Below are 25,682 nucleotides of genomic sequence, written 5' to 3'. Positions count from 1 at the left end.
TTCTGCTGCTATTTTCTTTAACATGAAACTTAATTTGATGTTGGTGCATTGCTTCCGAGTTTGCCATCACAAAATCGCTGAGTGTATTGGGAGGAGCTTAAGGAAACAATCACTTTGTTTGCTACAATGGTTTCTCATGAATATTACCTGGCCAAATTAGCAGGAAAAGTGTCAAGTAAATGTCCAGTAACCGAGGGCAGCACTACCAACCCACTTCCATACAGAAAATAATTCAAATAATTCCTGTATTTTTTTTGTACCCCTTATAGGTGTTTAGAAATCCAGAGATATAGTTCAAGTTTATGGAAAAATAGGAGATGACACTAATGCTCATCGGATGGCGAAATAATAACAGGTTGTTGTAATCCATGCTTTGTATTCTGATTTAAATAGGAAGCTGATTATGTAAAAATCATTTATAACTAATAATTTACAAGGACTGGTATACGAATTTAATGTTCCAGGCTAGAACTGAGCAGATTTTGTTGAATTGTCTTTTACAAAGAAGAGACAATGTAATTTGCTCCTTGTACAATTCAGGAGGTAGAATACAAGTATTATTTAGGTAGGTGTTTGATTTTGACAGAAGTGAAAGCAGTTTGGTTTGGTATGGTCAAAATCAGATGAGATTATAAGCTATTTAAACGGATGTGGTATAGTTTGAAAATTTTAGCTAGGTATATAGGTGAGACATTTTGTTTTAGATGAATTGAAAATAGCTTATCTGTATTGTAATGTTTTCCAGTCAATTTTTATTTATTAATTTTATTCAAATTTGATATAGATGGTAACTCGGCTCAACCTATTTTAATATTAGGATAATTATTATTTTCTCAGATGATAATTCTATTTTAAAGATATAGGTGACAGTAACTGGATAAAAACAAAGCATTAGAAAGTAATATTGTGTCAGATTACTTTGGTCATGCATATAATAAGGTATCATGTATAAGAAGGAACATCACATATTTTTTGAAACTTATATAAAAGTATTTATAAAAGATTTAGCTGATTTGTTTTTATGTTTAAAAAAGATATATGTCAATTTTCTTGTAAATGTTTTACAATCTTGGAAAATGTTCACATTATTATTAATATTAGGTAAATCTCTATTTGGACTGAATTTTATTAATAATGGTTGTATGCGTCATTGCTTATGACTTCATAATTGTATTTGATTGAAAGGTATTTGTGTATATCCTTAATTTCATTTTATTATGTTTTTCTTTTTCTATGATTTTATTTTTCATAAATAATCCTGACTTAAGTACACTAATCTTTTTCTTCTGAATTAAAAAATGTATTTATTATTGATTTATTTTGTTTCTTTATAGCAAAAAGCTGAACAGGAGGATGTTGAAAGATGGAGAACTAAAGAAAAAGAAGCTCAAGAAAAACTGGATGCCGATTCAAAAGATTTATCCAAAGTATCTTCAAAACAAGCAATGTTACGAGGAAAGATAGATGAATGTACAAGAAAAATACAAGAACTAGGTTCAATGCCATCTCCTGAAATGGTTAACAAGTACATGGCTTATACGTCAAAGAATGTGAGTAATAAGAATTGTTTACTGAGCTAATTTTAATAATAAAAAAATATATGCTTTATTAGTTTTAGAAATATTGTTTTTCATTTAAGATATAGTTGTTCAATTAAAAAAAGCTACTTTGTATCGTTCAAAATTTACTTAACTCATTTTCCATAGAAACATCAAATACCCCCACACAAGATGTATAAAATTGCACAATCTATACTGATTACATCTTGTGTAGGGGTATTTAATGTTTCTATGGAAAATGAGTTAAGTAAATTAGAGCTCTCAACATGCTATCAAGTACGTTTTTATACAGAATTTTCCATTCAGTGTAAGTGCACTTATACCTTACTTCTCTAAAATTATTATTTATTTAAGAAGATAGGACCAAACATTTACAAAAAGTGATTTTTTGGCCAGAGTTCTTAGAAATTAACATTTTTACATACCGACTATCTTAGAATCAATTCCATTTTTAATTACGTAATGAAAATTTTCTCTCCATTTTGTTAGTACAATTTTCAGAAATTTTATTGTAAGATTTTATCTTTGGATTCTATTTGGTATTGATTTCTCTGTAAATAGGTTTAGTTAATAACTGGTAGAAAGTAGTTGTAATATTAAACTCTGAAACAACAGTTGTGAAAAACAGCTAAAAATGTTTTGTCATTTTTCTTGTAAATAAATGTGATTTAAAATTATCAAGAAAAATGTCTGTTAGTTCAGGATTTACTCAAACTTGGGTTTAAAAAGAGTCAGATAGAATCATCTTGTCTTTCATAAAAACTTAACTTATTTGAAATTAAGTACTAGGCTTTATTTTATCGTAAAAATTTTCACATGGAGAGGTGGTGTACCCTCATGATAATAATTTTTTTAGTTTTTTCAGTAATGTGTATCTTAGATAAAAATCAATTTTTGTAATAATTCCTGAAATTTTGTATTTGTTTTTTCTTTTTGAAAGTATCTTTGAAATAACAATGAAAACTTCCATTTTATCTTGGTCTTTTTAACAAAGTTATAATGTTTTATAAATGAGATTTTTATTTGTTTTAGTTATTTAAAGAACTGGAAAAGGCAAATGGTCATCTGAAAAAGTACAGTCATGTTAATAAAAAAGCTTTAGATCAGTTCATGAGTTTTTCAGACCAAAAAGAAAAACTAATGAAACGAAAAGAAGAGCTTGATATCGGGTGAGTACTTGATGTACAGTTTAATTATGTTGTTTGATGCATTATTACATAATCTTATCGTGCCTTTTTTATTTTTTACTGGTTTTGGCACTTTACTTCCTTGTACTGGGTGAATATGGGCTGGGCAAAAGGAATGAAAGAGGGGACCGACTTAAGTATAATTTAGTAATTGCCAACATTCAGTTTAAAAATCCTAATAGAAGAATATACACAAGGAAAAAGCCAGGTGTTACTACAAGATAGATTGTATTATCGTTAAGCAAAGATTTAGAAATCAACTTGTCGACTGCAAAGCTTACCCTGGAGCAGACATTGATAGCAACCCCATAATTTAGTGATAATGAAATGTAGATTGGGGTTTAAAAATCTGAAGAAAAGCTTGAGGAAGAGGAGGACATTTCACAAGAGGTTTGAGTAAAAAAGATAGGTAGAAAATATAGAATAAGAATGGGAGAATGGAAATTCTTAAATCAGCAGTACTGAACTTAGGCGGAATAAACAGAACAGTACAAGAAATAGAAATAACAGTACAAGGTGAAAAGATAAAGATGCTATGATTTGCTGATGATATAGTAATTTCAGCTGAGAGTAAAAAAGATTTAGAAGAAACAATGAATGGTATGGATGAAGTCCTACACAAGAACTACCGCATGAAAATAAACAAGAGCAAGAAGATGGACCACTAAATGTAAAAATAGGAAGAGAAAAGATTATGGAGGTAGAAGAACTTTGTTATTTGGGAAGTAGAATTACTAAAGATGGATGAAGCAGGAGTGATATAAAATGCCGAATAGCATAGGCGAAACAAACCTTCAGTCAGAAATATAATTTGTTTACATCAAAAATTATTTAAACATCAGGAAAACATTTTTGAAAGTAGAGAAGAAAAGATTAGAAGCTTTTGAAATGTGGTGCTGTAGGAGAATGTTAAAAATCAGATGGGTGGATAAAGTGAGAAATGAAGAAGTGTTGTGGCAAATTAATGAAGAAAGAAACATTTGGAAAAATATAGTTAAAAGAAGAGACTGACTTTTATAGGTCACATGTTAAGGTATCTTGGAATAGTCGCTTTAATATTGGAGGTACAGGTAGATAATAATTGTACCTTAATAATTGTGCAGGCAGGCAACATTTGGAATATGTAAAACAAATTGTTAGGGGGTATACCGAAATGAAACGACTAGCACTAGATAGGGAATCTTAGAGAGCTGCATCAAACCAGTCAAATGACAGAAAACAAAAAAAAGTATGAAGTATTGTGATTGCAAAAAATTTCGGTTTTCTAGTTTCAACGAAAATATCCATTTTTGACCATCCCTGAATCCATTTTGATAGATCGGTGTAACATCTGCACGTACATATATATGCATGTATCTCGCATAACTCAAAAAAGACTAGCCGTAGGATGTTGAAATTTTTGATTTAGGACTGTTGTAACATCTGGTTGTGCTCCTTCCCTTTTGATTGCAATCAACTGAACCAGAAGAGTCCAAAAAAGCCCAAAATTCCCAAAAATTTGGATTTTGGACTTTTTCTTAACTGCAGTAATAAGCCCTCATTGAGAGCTTTTTAATGGTATATCATAAGTGGTTATTTTCATTGGTTCCAGAGTTATAGCCAAATAAAATGTTAATTAATGAAATATATGGATTTTGCAAGGGAAGGCACATCGGTTTGAATCTGACATCTCCTTTTTTAAAATTTAAAAAATTCTTACAGTAAATAATTCAGTAATAACAATAAAAAAAATCAGAAGTTATTAGTAAATAACATTCATTTTTGTACTTTTAAAAATATGTGTATGTAATTTAATATGTGTACAAGGAAGTCATGTGATGTACATCAGATTTTTTTTAATGGGGAAATAATTTATAGTAGTGAATGAAGTGGCCTAAAGTAGTTTGTGTGCCACTTCATTGACTCTCAGTTGAACTTGCTTGATTAATGCCTACTAACTTTTCTAGATCAATGCCTTTGGTCTGGGTTATCTATAAAATATAAAATAAGTACATGTGGGTATGTTTTTTTTTATTGTGGATTACAACATGTACAGGATGGAAAAGTAACAATTTGCTAAAATGTTTACAGAAAAATGCAGATTATGCATAAATTTCAATACTTATTTTACTTAAGATTATGACATGTACAGTAGCCGTTGTATTCTCTATTAATTTCTTATACAGTCATTAATGTTTTCAGGTAAACTTTTAATAATGTAGTTGAGGCAAACTTTTTAACATTTGGTTCTGAGATAGTTTTACAGAGTTGCTTAGGATTTTTTTTTTTTCATTTTGTTTGTTTTTGGAGCATAGTTTCCGCTATCTGGAGAGACCCAGTTGCTAATGTTTTGCAACTCCTGTGTAGCCACTTCTGATTAATTTGAATGAGTGGTTCAGTTGTCTCTTAATTCAGTCTTAAATCTAGTTAACACACCTTACCTTTAACCATTATTCATTGAAATCTGTAACAACAAATTATGTTTAGATGCTTTGTTAAAAAAGTGAATATGGTCATTACAGTATTGCTTGTTGCAGGACAGCAAATTCCTAGCAGGAAATATTTATTTCTCACTCTTAAACAAATACAATTGTGGTGAGAGATAAAAAATGTACTTTTTAAAAATACAAGTGAATTATAAGTGAATCATGCATTTTTAAGGAACTAAATTAATTTAGAAAAGGCAGTGTAACTTACATGATCTAAATTTAAAAAAAAAATTATTTCAGTAACCGTTTAGCAGAGCTCTTTCTTTGTATGTAAGAGGAAGTGCAAATTGTTTTTAAGTGCTAAAGCATTATAAGTTTTAAATTAGCAACAATATGAAATTTTATCATATTGTTAATGTTGTCAGTACATCACAGTATCAAATTAATGTATAAACATTTTTATGTATTTATAGTAGGATGAAAACTGAAAAATTACATTATTATATATAAATTAGTTATAAACTTAGTTTATATTGATTGCTGTTTTTTTTTTATACAGAGATGAAAAAATCAAGGAGTTAATGAGTGTGCTTGAACAAAGGAAATTTGAGGCAATACAATTTACATTTAAACAAGTTTCTATGTACTTCAGTGAAGTTTTCTCAAAACTTGTTCCAGCTGGACACGCACAACTTGTTATGAAAACATCTGATGGAGAAGAACAAGGACCTCATCCTGTCAGTTTATATTTATGATAAATAATTTGAGTTTTATTTGTTAAGTGTTATGATAAATTTTCTTTTTTTTAAATGATTATGTGCATAAAACTTGCATTAATGGGCTCTGAATATTACACATAGGAATCAGTTTCATCAGACATAACCTAATTATGTCTTGTCTGAAATTATTCTCTCACTAAGTGAATCGTCATGAAGTAAATATCTTTGTTTTTAGTAGATTTAGTGAATTTCCAAAGAATTTTGAAATCTCTACTGCACCCAGCCATGTTTATATATATGTATATACATATAGAAAGAGAAAGAGGATTTTGAGCTTGTGTTTTGTAGATATGAAAAAGACAGTACAGTGAGAAAAGTTATTAGAGATTGTGAAAGAAAGAGAGTTGATTGGAAGGATAGGAGACTGATCAGAGAATTGCATATGAAGCAAAACACAGCTGTGAAAATACAGGATTAGGCAGAAGAGTGAGGCAAGGCTGCTGTTTATTACAAACACTGTTTACCCTTTAAGAAATATTGAATGGCCAAAAAGGAGGAAGCACAGGTGGCATAAATATAAATTATGTCACATTTGCTGACTGTAGTTAAAGACACTCAGATATTACAAGGAATGATAAAAGCATTGGAAATAGGGATGAAGAAATATGGGATGCAAATAAATGTGAGGAAAACAAAAGTTATGAAGGCGATTGAGAGGGAAGATATGGATGTTGTAACAGCAGAAGGAAAAATTTAACAAGTAAAAAGACATAGATATCTTGGGATAGTGCTGAGGATTTCCTGGGGCTCATTTTTCTGCTTCTCTCGAGGAAATATTATAGAGTGAGACAAGACATATTGTATCATCAGGTATTCTTGGATGCTAGGAGGAAGTTATGGAGGAAACAACGTGGACACCATCTCACACTCTACTCCCATGTCTACTGTGTGGTAAAAGATCTGTGTAATTTGCGGATCACGAAAACAATCTATTCTCGGGCTTATTCATGAAGGAGAACTACTTTCATCATCTTTTGTAATGGCAACTACCTTAGCAAATTGTTTCTGCTCGGTGTCTCTCACTTCATCTTATAGTAATGATAATAGTTGACCTTTGTCAACTGAGTGGATGGGTCACACACATTCATGTCCTTATCAACAGGTACACTATCTAACATCAACCTCTCTATATGCTTACCGAATTTACTTCTTTGTCTAAATTGGTCTTTTTGCGATGACTTTCACGGCAGTGATCACAGACCAATTATTGCTTTTGGTGTCACCTGCAAGGAGAAAAAAAGCCACAGGGATGAATTGTTAATAAGGTGGATTGGAATGGATACCGTAAAGCCTTCCCATCCCATCACAGTATGAGGTAGCGGGCATCCTTGATCAGTTTTCCTCTTTTATGTCCACGATACTTGATATTGCTAATAGATTTATCCCCCAGACATTGGGAAACCCTAGACGTCCTTACATTCCTTGGTGGACTGATGATTGCCAAAACACTATTAGCAAACGATGGCAGGCACTGCGTAAATTTAATTGCAGACCTTCAAATGAACATCTAGACTTGTACCGTACAGCTAGAGTGGTATGTCATCAGGTATTCTTGGATGCTAGGAGGAAGTTATGGAGGAAATAACGTGGACACCATCTCACACTCTACTCCCATGTCTACTGTGTGGTAAAAGATCTGTGTAATTTGCGGATCACCAAAACAATCTATTCTCGGGCTTATTCATGAAGGAGAACTACTTTCATCATCTTTTGTAATGGCAACTACCTTAGCAAATTGTTTCTGCTCGGTGTCTCTCACTTCATCTTATAGTAATGAATTTGAGAGGTACAAGATACAGATGGAAGTATTATCATTGAATGTTGATAATTCAGTTTAAAGCTCCATTCGCATTCAATAAGTTGTTACACATACTTAAAAACTAATGTGACAGGTCCCCTGGACCCAACAGCATTTGTCTTGGTATGCTGTTATACCTTCCTGATTCTGCATTATAATATCTATTAAACATTTATAATGGTTTATTCTCTGCAGAAGTCTTCCCATCTGTCTGGCCAGAAGTCGTTGTCGTACCAGTACTTAAACCTGATAAAGTCAAAGCAAGCCCCTCCTCAAGCTACCGCCCTATCTCCTTGACAAGTGCTTTATGCAAAGTAATGGAGAGAATGGTGAACCACAGACTCATGTTTTACGTGGAGAGACATGACCTTTTATCTCCAGAACAGTGTGGTTTCCGACAAGGGCGATCCTCCATTGACCATTTATTGTCATTGGAAATAGCTATTCAAAACGCTTTCCTACTACGCCAGCGCCTCGTCGCTATCTTCTTTGATATCACAAAGGTGTTTGACATGGCTTGGTGACATGGTATTCTACTTGCTCATATTAAAATGTTTTATATATATAATATATATATTTTCTTTTACACATTTACATCATCTTGCATTTTTATTTTGTTTCTCATGTGACTAATCAACTGAATAAACTATTCTCACTGCTTATCAATTATACCTGAAGAAAAATGGGTTCTATAATGAGGAAATTAAGCTTATTTAACTTTTTTTGCTTAATTATAATTTCAATAATTTTTTTTTTCTCTAATAGGAAATGGATTCAGATCAGTTCACTGGTGTATCAATTCGTGTATCATTTAATGGGCACGGTGAGATGAGAGAAATGAACCAACTGTCTGGTGGACAGAAATCATTAGTTGCTCTTGCATTGATATTTGCTATTCAGAAATGTGATCCTGCACCTTTCTATTTATTTGATGAAATCGACCAAGTAAGTTCAAATAAAATGAGTAGTTTATATTTATTGCAGCATTTAATTATATCAAATATATGCTCAATCTAGTAAAATAATTACTCCCTAGTAAAATAATAGTCTGCAAATCTTTCTTCTGGTCTCCTTTTATATTTTTTGTTGCTTCAGTTTTTTATTTTTATTTTTTACCAGAATCTAGCAAATTAGTTATTTTAATTTTCAATGTTTATTGTCAATTCTCCTGAATTCTAAACTTTATTTATATTAATAAAACCTCATAAGGACTAGAGACCACCATTGATTTTTTATTACAGGTGTACCATAATATTAGATGTAATAAAAGTAAGTGTGGTCTAGGGCTGTTGTGTAATAAAATAACAGTTTATGATTTGGTTTAACTAGCTCTGAAAACAGTTTAAAAATTAATTCTTATGCATATAATTCATGCATATATTTCATATTAATTCTTATGAAAGAACTATTGTTTTTAACCTTGATCATGATTCATCATAAGAATGAAGAAGTGTGTTGAAGGAAAAAAAATCATCTGAGACACCATCTCAGATTTTGAATTGATTTTTCCAGACGACCAAAACAAATTCAAATGAGATCCTCTTGGAATTTTTGTTGTTCTTTACAAAAGCAGTGCTTTTAAATCAGTTTCTTGATTTGCTTGTAGTAGCAATGAAACATGGGATCACCTGTCATCAAATAAGTTATGAAGGTATATAAATAAGATCTGTCTTTGCAAATTTATGGTGTGATCTTTAGAGATTGGTTGGCAGCATCCTGTTGAGTCTACAATCTCACAAGGAATTACTATTACTTCATGTCTATTGTAAAATAGCTCAAAGTTGTGCTGCATTCTCCAAAATTGATGACTGTTGACTAAGAAAAGATATTGTGTAGTTGTACAATAATTTCCTTTGCATTCTGGATCTGTTTGCTTGAAATATTTGGGTGAGATTTTAAAGTGATTACTATATAGTCTGGATGGTTGCAAGCCTCTTCCATCTGTTCATAGAGTTGAAAAAAATTTTGAGTGGCAGGTGATGAGTGGTAATGTGTAAAGTGGTTAAATAAACTAAAAGCTGCTGATGGTTATGGTGAGAATTAGCTTATGGATTGCTGCAATAAAAAACATTACTATTATTAATGTCATTGTTTTATCTACCCTGGAGTATAATTTTAATTTTAAAAAACTTAGTTTTTCATACTGCCTTATTACAGGTCTGTAATCAAACTATCTTTATTTTTTTTGCCTTGGTATCCTTGTGCTTCAGTTATAGAGGGGGGGTTCTGTTAATGACATCATTTCATGACTCAATGGTTTGATATTTGGCAAGAGCATCTTTCATATCGTGAACCCTGTGCAAGTAGTTAATGTAAGAGATGTGCAACCTATTTTAATTTATATTGATAAAAAGAAATATGTAAGCCATACAAATTAAGATCAGAGATGGTCACAAAATATTTGTGACCAATGTATATATGTTATACATTTGTGACCATAAGCTGTATATTTGTAAATATACAGCTTTAGAAAGGAAAGGAATGCAATAATTGTATTAACAAAATAAAGAAGCTCATCTCATAACCTAATCATACTATACTACTTAAAGCTATATAACCAGTTATTTTGTTAGTAATAACTAGTTGTTGCTCAGGTAACAACTATACATCTTAATTTGGATTGGAGTTCTATTGATTTAAGTTAATATAAATTTATTGCTAATGTCAATATTTAATTATTAGAACATTGATAATCATGAATTTTAAACTTTGAATTATTTTATAAAAAAAATTATAATTTTTTGATTAATTTCAACATTATAAATATAATAAATATATAATTAATAAATAAGTTGTAATTTTTTTAAAGAATTTAATTTGTGGTATAGGGTACATAGAAGTTAAGTGTTTATGTTGTCTTATTGAAGATTTTATAGTTCTTTTGGGTATTTGCTCATGCCACAGTTCTGAAGTAGTTTTCCTTAAGGAAATCAGAGTCTGCCCTCTGAGAGCAGAGGCAGTTAACTATCTAGTTAACTGCCTTCTTAACTATATAGTTAAGAGGCTTTTAACTAACTGGAAGAAAATCTGTTAATATTTTTTGAGCCTTTTATTGCAAAATTGTTGATGAGGAATATGCTGCTAAGTTCTGGAAAATATATCTTGAACCTGAGCATTAATGGGGTTGAATGGACACTCAGTGTTAATAAGACTTTCTTTTAGGATGTCCTTTCTTCATGGATACTTTTTGAGCAGCTTCTCCCTTTTTCACTAATCACTGCATTTTCTTATGCTTTATCCCCTTCTTCATAGTGGTTTTGATTTGATATCTTCTAAAGTTGTAGGGATTTGTTATGAGTTATTGCATTATTAATAATATCTACAGCTTAGGTGTTTGTCAGGTTTGAGCATTCAAGCCAGGCCTTAATACACACACAAAAGTTTATTTATTTATTCCTGTATTTGCTATTATATGTTCACTACTGGATTCCACTTTTATTCAGCTAATGTGATGATATTGCTAATGTATTATTGCATACTGTTTGATGTTAACGATTAGCAGCATACTTCATAGAGTAACAGTATGAAAGAGTTATACAAACTTGAGGTATGCAAGAGGAATAATACTTTTATCTTACATTTTTAATATGAATACCATTTCAGTAAATTTTAATAACATAGTATTTTTAGTTCATTTTTGCATGATTTTTATTTATTAAAGATTTTATTACAAGTGTTGTTTTTGTTTGATTTATGTCAACTACTACCAAGACAGTGAGTGGTTGGTAAAAAGTAAACAAGAATATATTTCTGTTAATTATATTTTTTGAATACTAGATTGTGTGGATACTGGTGTTCTTTGGTGATTGGGTTTCAATTAATCATACATCTCAGGAATGGTCGAACTGAGACTATACAAGACTACACTTAATTTACACTCATACATATCATCCTCTGAAGTAATATCTGTAACAGTAATTCCTGGAGGCTAAACAGGAAAAAGAAAAGAAAGTAACAGCATTCAAGTTTGGGGGGGGGAAATTGTGCCCTTAATTGGATTTGAAACTGGGTCATATAGCATCATTGGACACCCATTATTACTGATGATTGAAGGTAAAGCTAAAACAACCCCACCAACAGATAATCAGGTTCAGATTATTGTTGTCAGCCCTTCAGTTATAACTATTGTTTTTTGTTATTTTTTTTTATTATGGATAGAATTAATAAGACTCTTGCGTTTGCACTTATCCTACAATTATACAAATTAAAATTCCCAGTAATTAAATTTATGTTTTTCATGTACAATTATAACATGTTATATTTTTCCTGCTTATTTTGTAAGAAAATTCCTTAAAATGCCTTCTGCATGATCTTATACTGTTTGTAGAGAAAATAATTAATTCCAGTCCAAATTAAGAAAATATATTAATTTTGTGCTAATTTAAATTTGTTTATTCTAAGGCTTTAGATGCTCAGCATAGAAAAGCAGTTGCTGATATGATTCATGAGATGTCCAAGGAAGCACAGTTCATTACAACTACATTTAGGCCAGAATTGTTACAGCACGCTAATAAATTCTATGGAGTTAAATTTAGAAACAAGGTAATTTTTTTATATTAATTGTCACTACTTTGGACTTTCTGTAAACAAAAAGTTTATTGTGGATATAATAATATTTATAGATACTCTAAACAACACATCAATCTTTGTATGATCAAAGAAAATGTATAAATGTGTGTGGATGGGTGTAAATACCTTTTTGATTAAAAATGCATGTGCAAACTTGTGTTTATTGTAGCAATCCTTAATTACTTGAGTGTTTATGAAAAATGTTTCATACAGTGAAAGCACATTTCTTTCTTATACCCATTAAATAGCCCAATAAATTTGCTTTTTGCTGCTGACAACTACACTGAAAATCTCAGTAGAATAAATAAATATATGTAGGGAAAGCAGTTGCTGATATGATTCATGAGATGTCCAAGGAAGCACAGTTCATTACAACTACATTTAGGCCAGAATTGTTACAGCACGCTAATAAATTCTATGGAGTTAAATTTAGAAACAAGGTAATTTTTTTATATTAATTGTCACTACTTTGGACTTTCTGTAAACAAAGAAAGTTTATTGTGGATATAATAATATTTATAGATACTCTAAACAACACATCAATCTTTGTATGATCAAAGAAAATGTATAAATGTGTGTGGATGGGTGTAAATACCTTTTTGATTAAAAATGCATGTGCAAACTTGTGTTTATTGTAGCAATCCTTAATTACTTGAGTGTTTATGAAAAATGTTTCATACAGTGAAAGCACATTTCTTTCTTATACCCATTAAATAGCCCAATAAATTTGCTTTTTGCTGCTGACAACTACACTGAAAATCTCAGTAGAATAAATAAATATATGTAGTACTGGTTTACCCATCCATGAACTATGTACTATCATATGATTGATTGGTCCAGTGGTTTACTTACCTATATCTCTTCTTTCTATGAGAAAATTACAATAAAGTTCAACATGCAAAACGGTGAAATTTCACTTTTGGAAAACTTTTTTAAAAAATTAAATTTTTTTTGGCTTCAAATAACTCTGATGGGACTGGTGATAAAAATCTCAAATTTGCACCATTTACAGTGTTTTTGTAGATGTTTATGGTAAATAAAAAAGTTTTTTGTGTATTTTACTAATAAAAGGTTATAACCTCAAAATTCATGAAACCTGTTAAAAGCAATATCATTTTGGCTCGCTAAATAAGTACTGCAAGGGGGTTTCTTATCTTCTTGGCACTTTTAATATTTTTATACTTATTACTATAGTTGAAATAGACGTGTTTGTACCAATCAAATGCAGTGTTCATGTTATAACAGGTACTTCATTTCCAGTTGTCAGGAAAATTCATGTTGCAACATGCTCATTTATGCTTGTTGCACTATTAATTGTTTGTTGCATTTAACTTTGCAGACAGTGACAAATCAATTCTTCCTGTGTTTGGAAGTGTTAATTAGATAAGTTTTGCTTAATAATATTGTATTTGTAAATTTTTAAATCATTTTACTTGAAAAATAATTTAAAAATTTCATATAAAACAATGGAAGAATAATGTTCCATAGGCATTTATTTGAACAGTGTATGGTACCAGTGTTTGCCAAAAAACTCGTTAAAATTTGTTTAATTTAATAATGAAAACCAACTCTTATTTTTTTATGTGTTAATTCAGATGTCACAAGTGTTTGTAAATGTCATGAAAAAACGTTTTTGTCAAAATTCATTCACCTGTATGGACAGTTCTGTTATGACCCTTTGAGAACTCTTAACAGTTAAGAGTTTAAGTTTATTTGTCTTAAAACTTAAGACAAATAACATTAGAGAAAGCTCTTAGAGAACACATTTTTCCAAATTTAAATTTAGTTCCTGTAAGTCTCTATGTGTTAACTGTTTCAAAATTATTTTTTCTCAGCAGAATAAAGAACTATATGAATGTGAAGACCAAGAGCAATACATTGCCCCACATCACAATATTGAACAATTGGGTGCTGCTTGTAGCATTTTGGGTGTATCATCTCCATCAAAATTGAAGAAAATTAAGCATGGATCAAAGGCAGTCAGCATTAGAATTTAAAATAAATAAGATATCTGAAAAACAAAAAGAATCTTGAATTGTGTTTTGACTCAAAAGTTTATGAAAATGAAATTCCAGCTCAATCTTCTTCACATGAATATGATTGATGATCTTATTTTAAAACTAAAGAAAAATGTGTTGTTGCTTCTAAAGAAGATAAGGTTAAAATTATCAGCCTACTTCCCCAATCTTAAAAATAAAATGATGAGCAATGTGTCAAGAGTGTTAACTCCAGTAAAACAGGACATACAACATGAATTAGTAATGATGCAATTAAAAACTTATGTCATAAAATAACATAAGTTATTAATAGCAGACTGTATCCTGGTATGTATCCTGGTAAAAAGGATTGTGTTATCATGTGTTGATGGTGTCAAAGTGCATAAGCAAAAGCGCCTTGTTCTGATAAACTTAAATGTCTCCTGTAAAAGTAAAAACACTGAGGAAAAAATTGGAAGATCAAAGCTCTGAAAATTCTGTCCAAAATATTTTATCTTGGCTGGTGTACCTGAGACTCGTACACTTTGTCTGTCCCCACTGCCAGAACATCAAACTCATGTTGATGGTCCCAAACTTAATGTTGATTATAAGGACTTGGTAAACATCTTTGTAACAAGGATAACTACAGCTGTATGATGAATGTGTTCAATATTTGTATTCTAGTGACCACTTGAAGCACAATACAGCAACATTTTATTGCAGTCAAAAACTTTTAACAGACCAAATCAAGGAAGTACATCAGAACATTAAAAAAACTCATCTATTTTTACTGAAGGTGCTTCAAGTCAGTATTAAACAAGGCCATTAAACAGTCAGATATTAAACTTTGACGAAATGTATTTACAAGCGGGAAACACATCAAGGATTTTTTTATTAAATCAGATGAGATAACTAAGAATTCCGAAACTAAAAAGCTGTTTTTACTGCTATAAAGGGGTTGTTGCTACAAGCTACCACAAACAAGTATGTTCCTGCGTCAGGAGTTCAAGGACTCCAAGGACTATGAAGACCATACTGTGTGAAGTACTGTTCCACTTTCACTTTTTCCACCCAGTTTATTTTTTCCACCCAGTTTATTTTTTCCACCCAGCTGGACCATGTACATCATTTCAAAAGTCTCAAGAAGACATCACTAAAACTAACTACAGGTTGTTATCACACAATTTTGAGAGTTATCAGAAGAGAACTCATAACTGTTGGTTAACCACACTAAATAATAAACTTTCATTGCTACAAAAACAGGCAACAGGGTATTTCATTGAAGGAAAATTTTGCTACAATTTATTTTTTTTTCGATAGTGTTTACAAAAATAAAAAAAGAATTCTTGAAGATGTAGGCTATTCATTGAAATCTCAGTTAGGTAAGTTTACAATTTGAATCCAAATTGTATTAGGTTATTGGTGTTGGTTAAGTTAATATTAAATTACGACCTATCATTAATAATTAAAAAAAAAAACTATTTTAAAAATATTGAAAACATCCACTTTAACAACTTAGGGACTAAATATAAAAAAAATCTAAAGACTATAAACCCCATTGGAGCACTTATTTAGTGAGTCAAAATGGTATCGCTTTTTAGGTTTTTCATGAATTTTAAGAGGTTATAACTTTTTATTAGTACAATACACAAGAAACTGTTTTATTTGCCATAAACATCTACAAAAACACTGTAAGTTGTGCAAATTTGAGATTTTATCACCAGTCCCTCAGAGTTATTTAATGGGGCCAAAAAAATTTGAATAAAATAACTATTTTTTTCAAAAATTCATAAAATTTTAGGGGAAGTATATCACCAGTAATATTATTTTTATGGAAATTAATATTATTAATTACTATTAATATTATTTTTTACTACTAACATATACCTACATATAAAAAAAAAAATAATTCAAACTCTGTCCCTGCCTCTTGAAAAAAATTACCAAAAGTGTTTTCATGTTCAACTTTATTGGTAATTTTCTCATAGAAAGAAGAGAGATAGTTAAATAAAAGACAGTTTATTTACCTGTCTTTTACTTTGAGAAATTATGATTCAATTGGTTTTATGATTTTATTTTTTTCCGTAGACCTTTTGTGCACCGTAACACAAAAACATATAGGAAATAAGTGGGTAAGTTTCATTTTTTTTGAATTGGTCAAGCAACCAGCTTTTGTGTTTTTGAGACACTTGGTCGTCAACTTACTTCATATACATCTTACTTCATATACTTCATAATAAATAGGATTGTGTAATCATAGAATTTATTGTGTTAAATATAAAATGAACACACCCTATATAATTAAAATTTTTTTTTACTTTTATTTTAGGTCAGTCATGTGGAATGTGTTACTAGAGAAGAAGCACATGATTTCGTGGAAGATGATACTACACATGGTTAAAAAAGAATGTTTTAGTGACATACATATTTTGAAGTGTTTATTTATTAATAGAACTTGTTTAATGTAAACTTACTATTTATTGTTATTTAAAAATATAAGAACATTGTTATATTATTTAAATATATTTTTTAAGGCATTTTGTAAACAACCACATTTTAATCAATTTGTTTTTGTACAGTCAAGAATTTTAAAACATTTTTCTTATGTATGTGTATTACTGTATACATATTTTAAACAGTTTACAAATATATGTAGTTCACAAAAAGAAATTATTTTTATTTTCTTCGTGTCACCACACTCTATTCTGTATAAAATAGTATTAATGCAGTCAATTAAAGATACAGTATTATTGTACTGTTTCAGTATTAAAATTTAGAGCTAAAAGTGAGGTAAGAAATTACTATTTTGTGTGGGCATGATATTTAGCAGTTGTCAGGAGCAGTATCTGTGATGTTTAAAAAAACTGGCTACTGAGCTACTTGCCTACACTACTTGTATGTGTAATAATGACCCATACATTTGCTATTAATATGTTATTCATCAATAAACAGTCATTGATAAATGTAAAATAACATTGAACAAAAAAGTACAATATGAAAATTTTATGTTATAAAACAATTTAAAATGTTTTATTTATAATAATAAGTGATTTAAGGCACAAAAAGAAGAATTGACCTCTTACTATATCGTACAATAGACATAGTGTCATAACTGCAAAATTACTGATTTTGAGTTAAGACTGTCCATCCATCTTGAAGAGTTCTACACGAGAAACGAAACATACGCATACTGTCTGTAACTTATGGAATATCTTTTACCATTCTGTAGATATTGCATATTTGAGCTTGATTATAATTAACATTTTCCATATTACAAGAAACTTATGTATCTTTACTTACGCCAATAGGCCTCTTGATATTTAGCCATGATATTTTTTTAACAGTGCAAGGGACATAATGATGCACTTGACAATGCACAACATTGTTACTCATTATGCGCAATAAAACAGATTTTTTTAAGCTGTGATTATTGTTTAAACTCATTAAATTACATGTTACCCAAAGTTCATTTGGGTTGTTTTTGCAGCAGTACTATTGTTACAGTTTATGTTATAAAATTGCATTTTATCAGCTTTTGTTTAAAATACAACATTTTTAATTACTTCTAAACTTTGTGAAAAGATATTGTTAAATTAGTAGTTATAAGTAGACAGTTTGCTAGAAATTAACTCTCATGCATGATGAGTTCTAACAGACGTGAAGATGATATGTCCTTAACTACTCTACAAAAAAAAATATGGCAATTTCACTTAGAACTAATGGATGTAGATGTGAGCGATAATGATCATTGTGGCTTAGATTCGGATTATTTTACAGCTTGTGATATTGAATGTTGCAAGGAAGTTTACTCATTGTGATACCTGCAGTTGTGTTTTGTGCCAAGATCATGCAACTAAAAGTTCTTGTGAAGATGGCCATAAATTAGATTTTTTTATATCTACTCCTGAAGAAGTTATAGCAATAAAAAACATACAAAAAAATCTTGCATTAAAACTACAGATACAAAACAACACTGAAAAGAGTTCATAGTCCTTAAGACTATTAACCCCTAAAATGAGCACAACTTAACAGCTGTGAATTACTTGTTTGTCAGGAAAAGATATATTCTGCTTGCCCACTAAATTATCATTATTTTTGTTATGATAATCTTGATAAAGGTATTTGCGCCATTGATCACCAAATTGAAGAAGAAAATTGTACAGAAACTAAATACAATAAAACAAGTAAGAAAAGATCACCTAGACCAATCAATTACACTGATATGCTGCCTACAGCAAATGTAACAAAGGAGCCAATAAAAAAAAAAATAGAGAAATAAAGGTGAAGAATATGTTAGCGTTGGAATGGAGAAGTGTGTGAAAAATTTGGTCTAAGTGTTTAGAAGTAACTGAGAAGAAAGGAAAAAAATTTAGATGCATTTTTTGGAATTGAAAGCCTACAGCTTCTGAAAGAATATATAGCAAGGTACGTAAAACAAAAAGAGACCTACAGTAATGAGTTTAATGAGATGAACCTCGCATTCCGCATCCTAAGAACCAGTGTGCACTTTGTAATGTGCACAGAGTGGTGATGGGAAAAAAAGGAGAGCTTGAAAGTTGATATTAAAGTCACATTGTTGAAAAATTGGCAGTAAGACAGATGACAAATTATATTTAAAAACATTTAGTGGATGAAACTTGCTTATGTACGACTTTCGATTTACAGCAAGTTATACTACATATAGCTGCAAAGAATCAGCTTTTCTATCACAGAAAGCTTACTAATTGCACCTTTCAGTTTATGACACTGTAATAAAAGATTGCGCTTGTTTTGTGTGCCATGAGGGCTTAGGCTGAAGAGAATCTTCAGAGATTGGCAAATGTATTGTTCTCTGACGGTTGATCAGAACAAGAATTCGGCCATTATCTCAATGTTCATCCTGTAAGCACCTTTAAGAATATAACTTAAATCTTTAAAAATTTTTTGAACCATACCATGAGCAGAACGAGGGAGACTAGGCACATAGTGCTCTTACTCATTTAGCATTAAGTACTGCTGGAAAAGTATTCATTCCATCCGAACTCAAATCAATTATTTGTCTTCGCACATAGAAATAAAGCATGGAAACAGATTTCTTAAGACTTCATGGGGCAAGCCAGAAAACAGAATCCTTTCCATACAGCATGCTGATGAAGGTGAGAAGCTCAAATGGCTTACCACAGTAGAATACATGGTTTTAAAAAAAATCCCTTTCAGCACGCTGGAAGGTGGAGGTAGATTTCACCGGTATTAAAAATAGGGGATAAAAAAGACTTCCACCTTAAAGTTAAGAAAAACTTTACTCAGTATGACAATGTTGCATTTGAAAAAAATTTCACATGTTTAGCATACGATAAGCCCCATCTTCTTACAATTCCAGCAAAATTTTGGTCATCCCTTGCGGTAAGGGTTAGTCATATCAAAAATTGTTTCAGGCAAAAGTTTTAGGTAATGTTTAGAGGACTAATGACAACTTTAAACAGATTTGATACTGTCCCTATTAAGGGAGATGATTTTATTGATCTTCAAAACCCCATTTTTTCCACCCCCTGGGCCAATAGTTGGTGATATCAAAAAAGTTTACTTAGAAAGTTTTAGGCCCTTATCGAAAGAATAGTTACAACAAATTCGATATTTTACTTAATAAATAAGTTATAGCGATATTTTTTTTTTTAAAAAGCTCCCCCATGCTCTGATTTTACCCATTAATGAACTCAACCGAGATTTTGGATCGTTATATTTTATGTATTAATTTGAAAGTGATTGGTGCAAAATTACGGTAGTTATCATGTCTACAAGAAAGTGAAATATATATATATATATATAAATGTACACAAACTTTTAAATGGATAGTGGTTTTGGGGTCCGAGGATGTGTGAAATGTGAAGATATGTCAAAATTTTCCAGAAGTCGAATCATGGTACCCATTATAATAAGTAGCTTTCTTATGAGATCTACGTAATAAGAACTTAATAAAATGTTTTGTAAATCAAGCCATTTAATGGCAAATACAGAAGTTTGATCATTCCAAGACTAACATCCCCCCCCCCCAATGTGAAGCCAAGTTGATTTTTCAAAGAAAACCAACCTAAATTAAGCAAAGAAAAATATGATGACTGATGGAACTCTACTGGTGCAACACCTATCATTAGGGGAGAAGAAAATGTGGATTTCTATAAAAATTTGCACCAGTAAAAATTAGTGAACTTCTTGAATGATTGTCAATGAAATTTAAAACCTACTAACAATTTTGATAGTAGTACAGCGAGTTTTTTTTTATGTTTTTGTGTTTAAATAAAATAGTTATCCAGTTTTAATAATTAAATTTTCTTTTTTCCCTAAAGTCTTTTCTTATTTTATTATACATTTTTATTTACAAAAACTATTATTTTGTGGGATAAAACAAGTTACCGTCAACCGTGGTTACTATGGTCCAACACGAAAAAGAAGTTATTAACTTTTGTATTGAATAAACAATAAATATAAATGGGAGTTTTTGGGCTTGAAAAATAGTTTGTACCCTATTTGAGGGTAATTTAATAGTTTGTGGTAAATTTAATTTTTTGTAAGTGGGAACACTGGAGATTTTGCAAACATTTGTTTATACGTGAAGATTTTTACTCTCCAAACTTTCTCCTGTGAAGCAATCTGGAAAAGAGTTAAAAATAAGGTAAGTGTCAAAATATTACCTTTAGTAACCTGCTACCAATGTGTGATAATAGTTTTCCTTAAATTTTTTGTTTTGACAGTAAATTTTAAAGTTTTCATAAACATAACCTAGCTTTCGGGTTACTTTGTGCCAGGACGAAAGTAGCCCCCAGCTACTTACAAATACCTTTTTTCCACCAAATCTTCTAAAAAGTGTTTTTTCAAATGTTACTGTTGTAAAATGTTATTGTAGTTGTTTTTGTTCCAGTTGCTGAGGCCATCATGACGAGAAACTACAAAAGAAAGGCATGTTTGAGAAAGTATGCCGATTACAGTGCTGAGACTTTGCAAGCTTGTTTGATGGACGTAGTGGATTAAGAATACAAATAGATGCAAGTCAATATTATAATATACCTAGAAGCACAATAATAAATAAGTTTAAAACAAATGAGGCAAAAAACTGTCCTCAATGATGTGCCAGTTGAAAATATCTGGAACTGTGATGAGACAAATCTACGAGATGACCCAGGGTCAGGTAAGGTTATTTGTAAAAGAAGACTAAAGTATTTAGAATGCATTATGGAGTCTACAAAATCTTGTACCTCACTAATGCTTTGTGGAAAGGGAACAGCAGACATGTTTCCAATTTATGTGGTCTACAAGTCTGAATGAACACTTGTGGTCTATGTGGCCAGAGGGTGGACCTGTGGGATGTAGGTATAATAGAACCAAAAGTGGTTGGTTTGATATGGGATCTTTGAAGATTGCTTTATCTCAACCCTGCTTCCTCAATTGAAAAAGCTGCCTGGAGTCAAGGTTGTGATAGGAGATAATTTAACCAGAAGTTTTAAAAGCGTGTGAGGAAAACAGTAAGTTTGTGTGCCTACCCACAAACTCTAATCACCTTATCCAGCCGTTGGATGTTGCCTACTATGGTTCTATGAAAAGAGTGGCGTAAAATATTGACTTTGTGAAAAGAAAAAGACAAGCCATGACAAACTTGCCCTCAACAGCTGGTTGATTATTTGTATGCAGACAAGAAGAAAAATAGATATCTGGGTTCAAAAAAACAGGTATCATAACTCTTGACAGAACCAAAGTTCTGGAGCGCTGCCTCAAAGGGACGTAAGCAGTCTTCTAAAAAATCTGATAGGAGAGTTTCTTGCAAAACATTGCAGAAAAAATGCAGGATTTGACCAAAAAAGGGTCTAGTAAGAAACAAAAATTGGATGTGCCAGCTGGTAAAAGTCTCTTCAAAATTGTTTGATAAATTGAGCGCAGATGACATGGACATGGAAGGAGTACCAACATCTATGCTTAAGCTGAAAAGAGCGCATCCATGTAGAAATCGAACACCAGAAATTGAATCTGAACACTCCAGTTCTTACAGCCTCCATGACTGCAGTTGTTAATGGCTCCAACTTTTATGAAAGTGAATCTGAAGATTTTGGTAGCAATGGGTGTAGAAAAGATCTGCAAAGAACCAGAATCTTTAAAAGTAATTTAGAAGGTGACTTTGTCATAGTCAAATATGCAGGAAAGCACTATCCTGGTTTGATAAAACTGCCCAGTGGAGAAGAGTCAGGTCCTACAATAGATTGCATGACCAAGACCAAAAAGTCCTAGAAATGGCCTGATAAAAAGGATCTTGTTGACGAATGGGCTGATATCAAGAAAAAATCAACCCTCACAAGTTATTGAAATGAGGACACCAATGTTGCTGAGATGGCTGATGAGTTAGAATGAAAAGTTTGGCATTGACAAAAATGATAAGAACAAAGAACAAATTTTGAGATATTGTTTCTCATATTTTTCATATCTAGAATTAGTTTATTGTGTTTCAATATAATAAAAACATTTTTTTTTTGCTTATTTTCAATGTCAATTTATTAGCAGATCCTTATGCAAGGGGTACAATAGTCCAACATATGAAATATGTTCAGTTTGTATGAATTCAAAAGCAGGGGCCTAGTAGCCCCTGCTTGGGGCTTAAGAAGTTGAAAAAAGGAAAACGCCTTTTTAAAACAATACAGTTTTGTTTTTTATACAATGTTAATTGGTTAAAACTAAATTTGGACATTGAAAATCATATATTATATTTTTTAGTAATGAAAAGTTAGTGAAAACATGAAAACGTAGTCCTGCTTGACGGTAAATCAAAAAATGTATAGTTGTAAGTTACTTAGATTACTTTCATTTTTTGAGACTGTCATATCTACTCTAAAATTTAAGGAAGAAGAAAAAAGAGTATTTGAATTTTGAACCACATAACATTAACCCTTCCAGAGCTCTTTTTACAGTTAAATCCACAAATGCAGATTTTCTCAGCGAGCTATTTACGGTTACAAACACAACCATATACTGTGCTGAACAAGCCGTATACAGATATATAGACATATACTTTATATAGTAAATTATGCTTTCTGAAATCACCAACAGGTAAAGTACTTCTTCCTTTATAATCAACCATTATAAAGTTTCTACAGTAATAAAAGAGGTAATTAGACTACTATCGATTGTGTGTTATTTGAACATGGTTATGTTGGAAAGTTTATATTTCATTTTGCGAGTGCTACTGTATGCTTTGCTATCTTATGATGTAACAAGTGGTGTTATTGATTGTTTTTTCAATATGTTTGTTGTGATAGTCTCAATTTTGTTTGTAGGTAGGCTATTTAATTTCATATGAGGCTCACCAAGAACGCATGTCTTTGCTAAATGATCTGGAAGTGATGATTCTGAAGATGATAGAGGCAGTGAGATGATAGTGATGGTAGCAGCTGCATTTTATTATCTATTGACAAGCTCAAAAAGCAGCACTAGTGATAATCAACATCCCAACCCCATAGAGGAAGCCTAGTAATGCTTCTGCGGTCGCCCCTCCCCCCTGTTCCGGTAAAGCCCTGATGAGCTTTAACAGGAATCGTCTTTTGCCCTCTAACTTTTAACATCTCATAGTAAAAAGCCAGGCCTTGTTGGGATGCCACCGATCTAAATGCCTTGGTAGAGATTTACATCAGTGATTTTTAAACTCTGCTTTTGCCTTCTCTGTAGGCCTCATCCGGACATCTTGAATGTCTTACAATGTTGCTCTCTGAACTAGCTAACCAAGCTTGCAGAAGCACTAACCCCGTGCCTAGTTCTACTTTTATTGAGCCAGTTTTTAGTAAATTCAAGGCAAATTAACAACAACATACCACCAAAAATGTTATTCGCAACAATGAAATTTAGTCCTAGTTCCCTTAATGAACTCTACTTCAGTTCATACCCTTACTTTAGGTGACAATCAACAGTGTTTATACTGTAGATAATGTTATTCAACAACTAACTACAGCTTGACTTAGTTTTACATAATATACTGTACAAAGCCATTGCATGTGCTGTCTAGTGTTCAAGGTGGGTTTAGTGGTTGTGACCACACTTGCCTGGCGACTTACCAGGCATTCCTAGATACTCTGTTTCCAGATGCTTCGGAGGGTGAAGCAGAGATTGGTGTTAGGGCAGGGGCTTATGCCCTTCCTTGGCATACGGGCTGTGGATCCCGTAGATATAAACCAAGTGGTTTCTCGAAGGGCACTGAAAAAGGCACCAGAGATTGACCAACTTGACCTGGATATATTCTATACCATCTGCTGCCTATCATAAGAGAGCTGCTTGGCAGGCTGTTCACGGGGTACCTTAGCTAGGGCTGCTTCCTGACTTGTTGGAAAGTGGCTTTGGTGAGGGTGCTCTCAAAACCAGGAAAGGATCCTAGTGAGGCCGGCAGTTATTGGCCCAGCAGCCTCTTGCTGGTAATGGGCAAGTTCCTTGAAAGGTTGGTTGTGGAATGGCTCTGGGAAAGCATTGATCTGAACTGTTTTCTAAATTGAGGCCAATATGGCTTCACGAAAGGGGTTGGCACCAAGGTTGCATCTTAAATGCTCTTGCTGAGGTGGAAAGCGCTGACTGTAAATATGTTTTGACAATTTTTATAAACAAAGAGGCAGCATTTCCTTCCTTGTGTTGGAGTTCTGTCCTCTATGAGTTATAATGCTGCAATATTCCTGAGGAATAGCCCTGCAGGCCGTAGTACGTGACTATCTGTCTGATTGTATGGCTCTGTTTAAAGATGCCCACCTAGCTGTGGTAAAATCTGTCACCAGAGGAAGACCGCAGGGTTCTATCCTCGGTCCCCTGCTGTGGAACCTGGTATTTGATGGGTTTCTGGGATTGACATTCCCAGAAGGGGTCAGAGACCTAGGCTTTCACCAATGACTGTCTCCTTTTAGTTTGTGGTAATTCACAACCACAGCTGGAAGATCGAGCGCAAGCGGCCTTGTCAACTGCAGAGGGCTGGATGGACATTCAAAATTTAAAGATTTCTGTGCCCAAGACAAAGTTTGTGTTTCTCAAGCGTGCAGACAAATTATTGTAAGTCGAAATCCCCACATCAAGTATAAAGGCTGTGTAATCAGCTGAGTGAGAGTTCATAAGTACCTAGGTGATTTTTTTTTATGACAAGTTGCTGTTTAGCAACCACATTAGGCAAGTAAAGGCGGATGTCGTCTTAGTGATACACAAACTTTGGAGGATTGCTTGGAAGAACTGTGGGTTGTCTGACCGTCTAGTGTACCGAGGTGTCTTCAAAAGCATGACCTCTTATGTGGCACCCATTTGGGCACATAGGTTGGATATGAATACAGCACTTGTTCAAAATCTAAGAAGTGCCCAGTGCAGACCCTTAATTGTATGCACTTGTGTTTTTAAAACAACCTCATACGAGGATACCATCATATTGGC

At 32.0% G+C, this 25,682-nt stretch overlaps 2 protein-coding genes and 1 pseudogene across 2 annotated transcripts in view; 2 read left to right on the top strand and 1 right to left on the bottom strand.

Annotated features, from left to right (window-relative positions):
* The window catches only part of SMC3 (structural maintenance of chromosomes 3), a 92,118-nt gene extending 75,293 nt beyond the window's left edge, over nucleotides 1–16,825 (top strand). Inside the window, exons 21-26 of the mRNA XM_075366449.1 lie at nucleotides 1,335–1,550; nucleotides 2,592–2,728; nucleotides 5,714–5,891; nucleotides 8,497–8,676; nucleotides 12,133–12,273; nucleotides 16,606–16,825. Coding sequence (XP_075222564.1) covers nucleotides 1,335–1,550; nucleotides 2,592–2,728; nucleotides 5,714–5,891; nucleotides 8,497–8,676; nucleotides 12,133–12,273; nucleotides 16,606–16,677 — 924 coding nt within the window. The 3' untranslated portion in view covers nucleotides 16,678–16,825. The remainder of the gene's footprint in view (nucleotides 1–1,334; nucleotides 1,551–2,591; nucleotides 2,729–5,713; nucleotides 5,892–8,496; nucleotides 8,677–12,132; nucleotides 12,274–16,605) is intronic.
* Nucleotides 4,790–25,682, bottom strand: part of mtTFB2 (mitochondrial transcription factor B2) — a 55,566-nt gene continuing 34,673 nt past the window's right edge. Inside the window, exon 8 of the mRNA XM_075366451.1 lies at nucleotides 4,790–5,189. The gene's annotated coding sequence lies outside the window, so the exon portion shown is untranslated. The remainder of the gene's footprint in view (nucleotides 5,190–25,682) is intronic.
* LOC142325692 (uncharacterized) lies at nucleotides 21,351–22,622 on the top strand (annotated as a pseudogene).

The sequence above is a fragment of the Lycorma delicatula genome, chromosome 5 (genome assembly GCF_047948215.1).
Source record: "Lycorma delicatula isolate Av1 chromosome 5, ASM4794821v1, whole genome shotgun sequence".
Lineage (NCBI taxonomy): Eukaryota > Metazoa > Arthropoda > Insecta > Hemiptera > Fulgoridae > Lycorma > Lycorma delicatula.
Note: the sequence above shows the minus strand (reverse complement) of the source record. Positions and strands in the feature narration are given on the sequence as shown.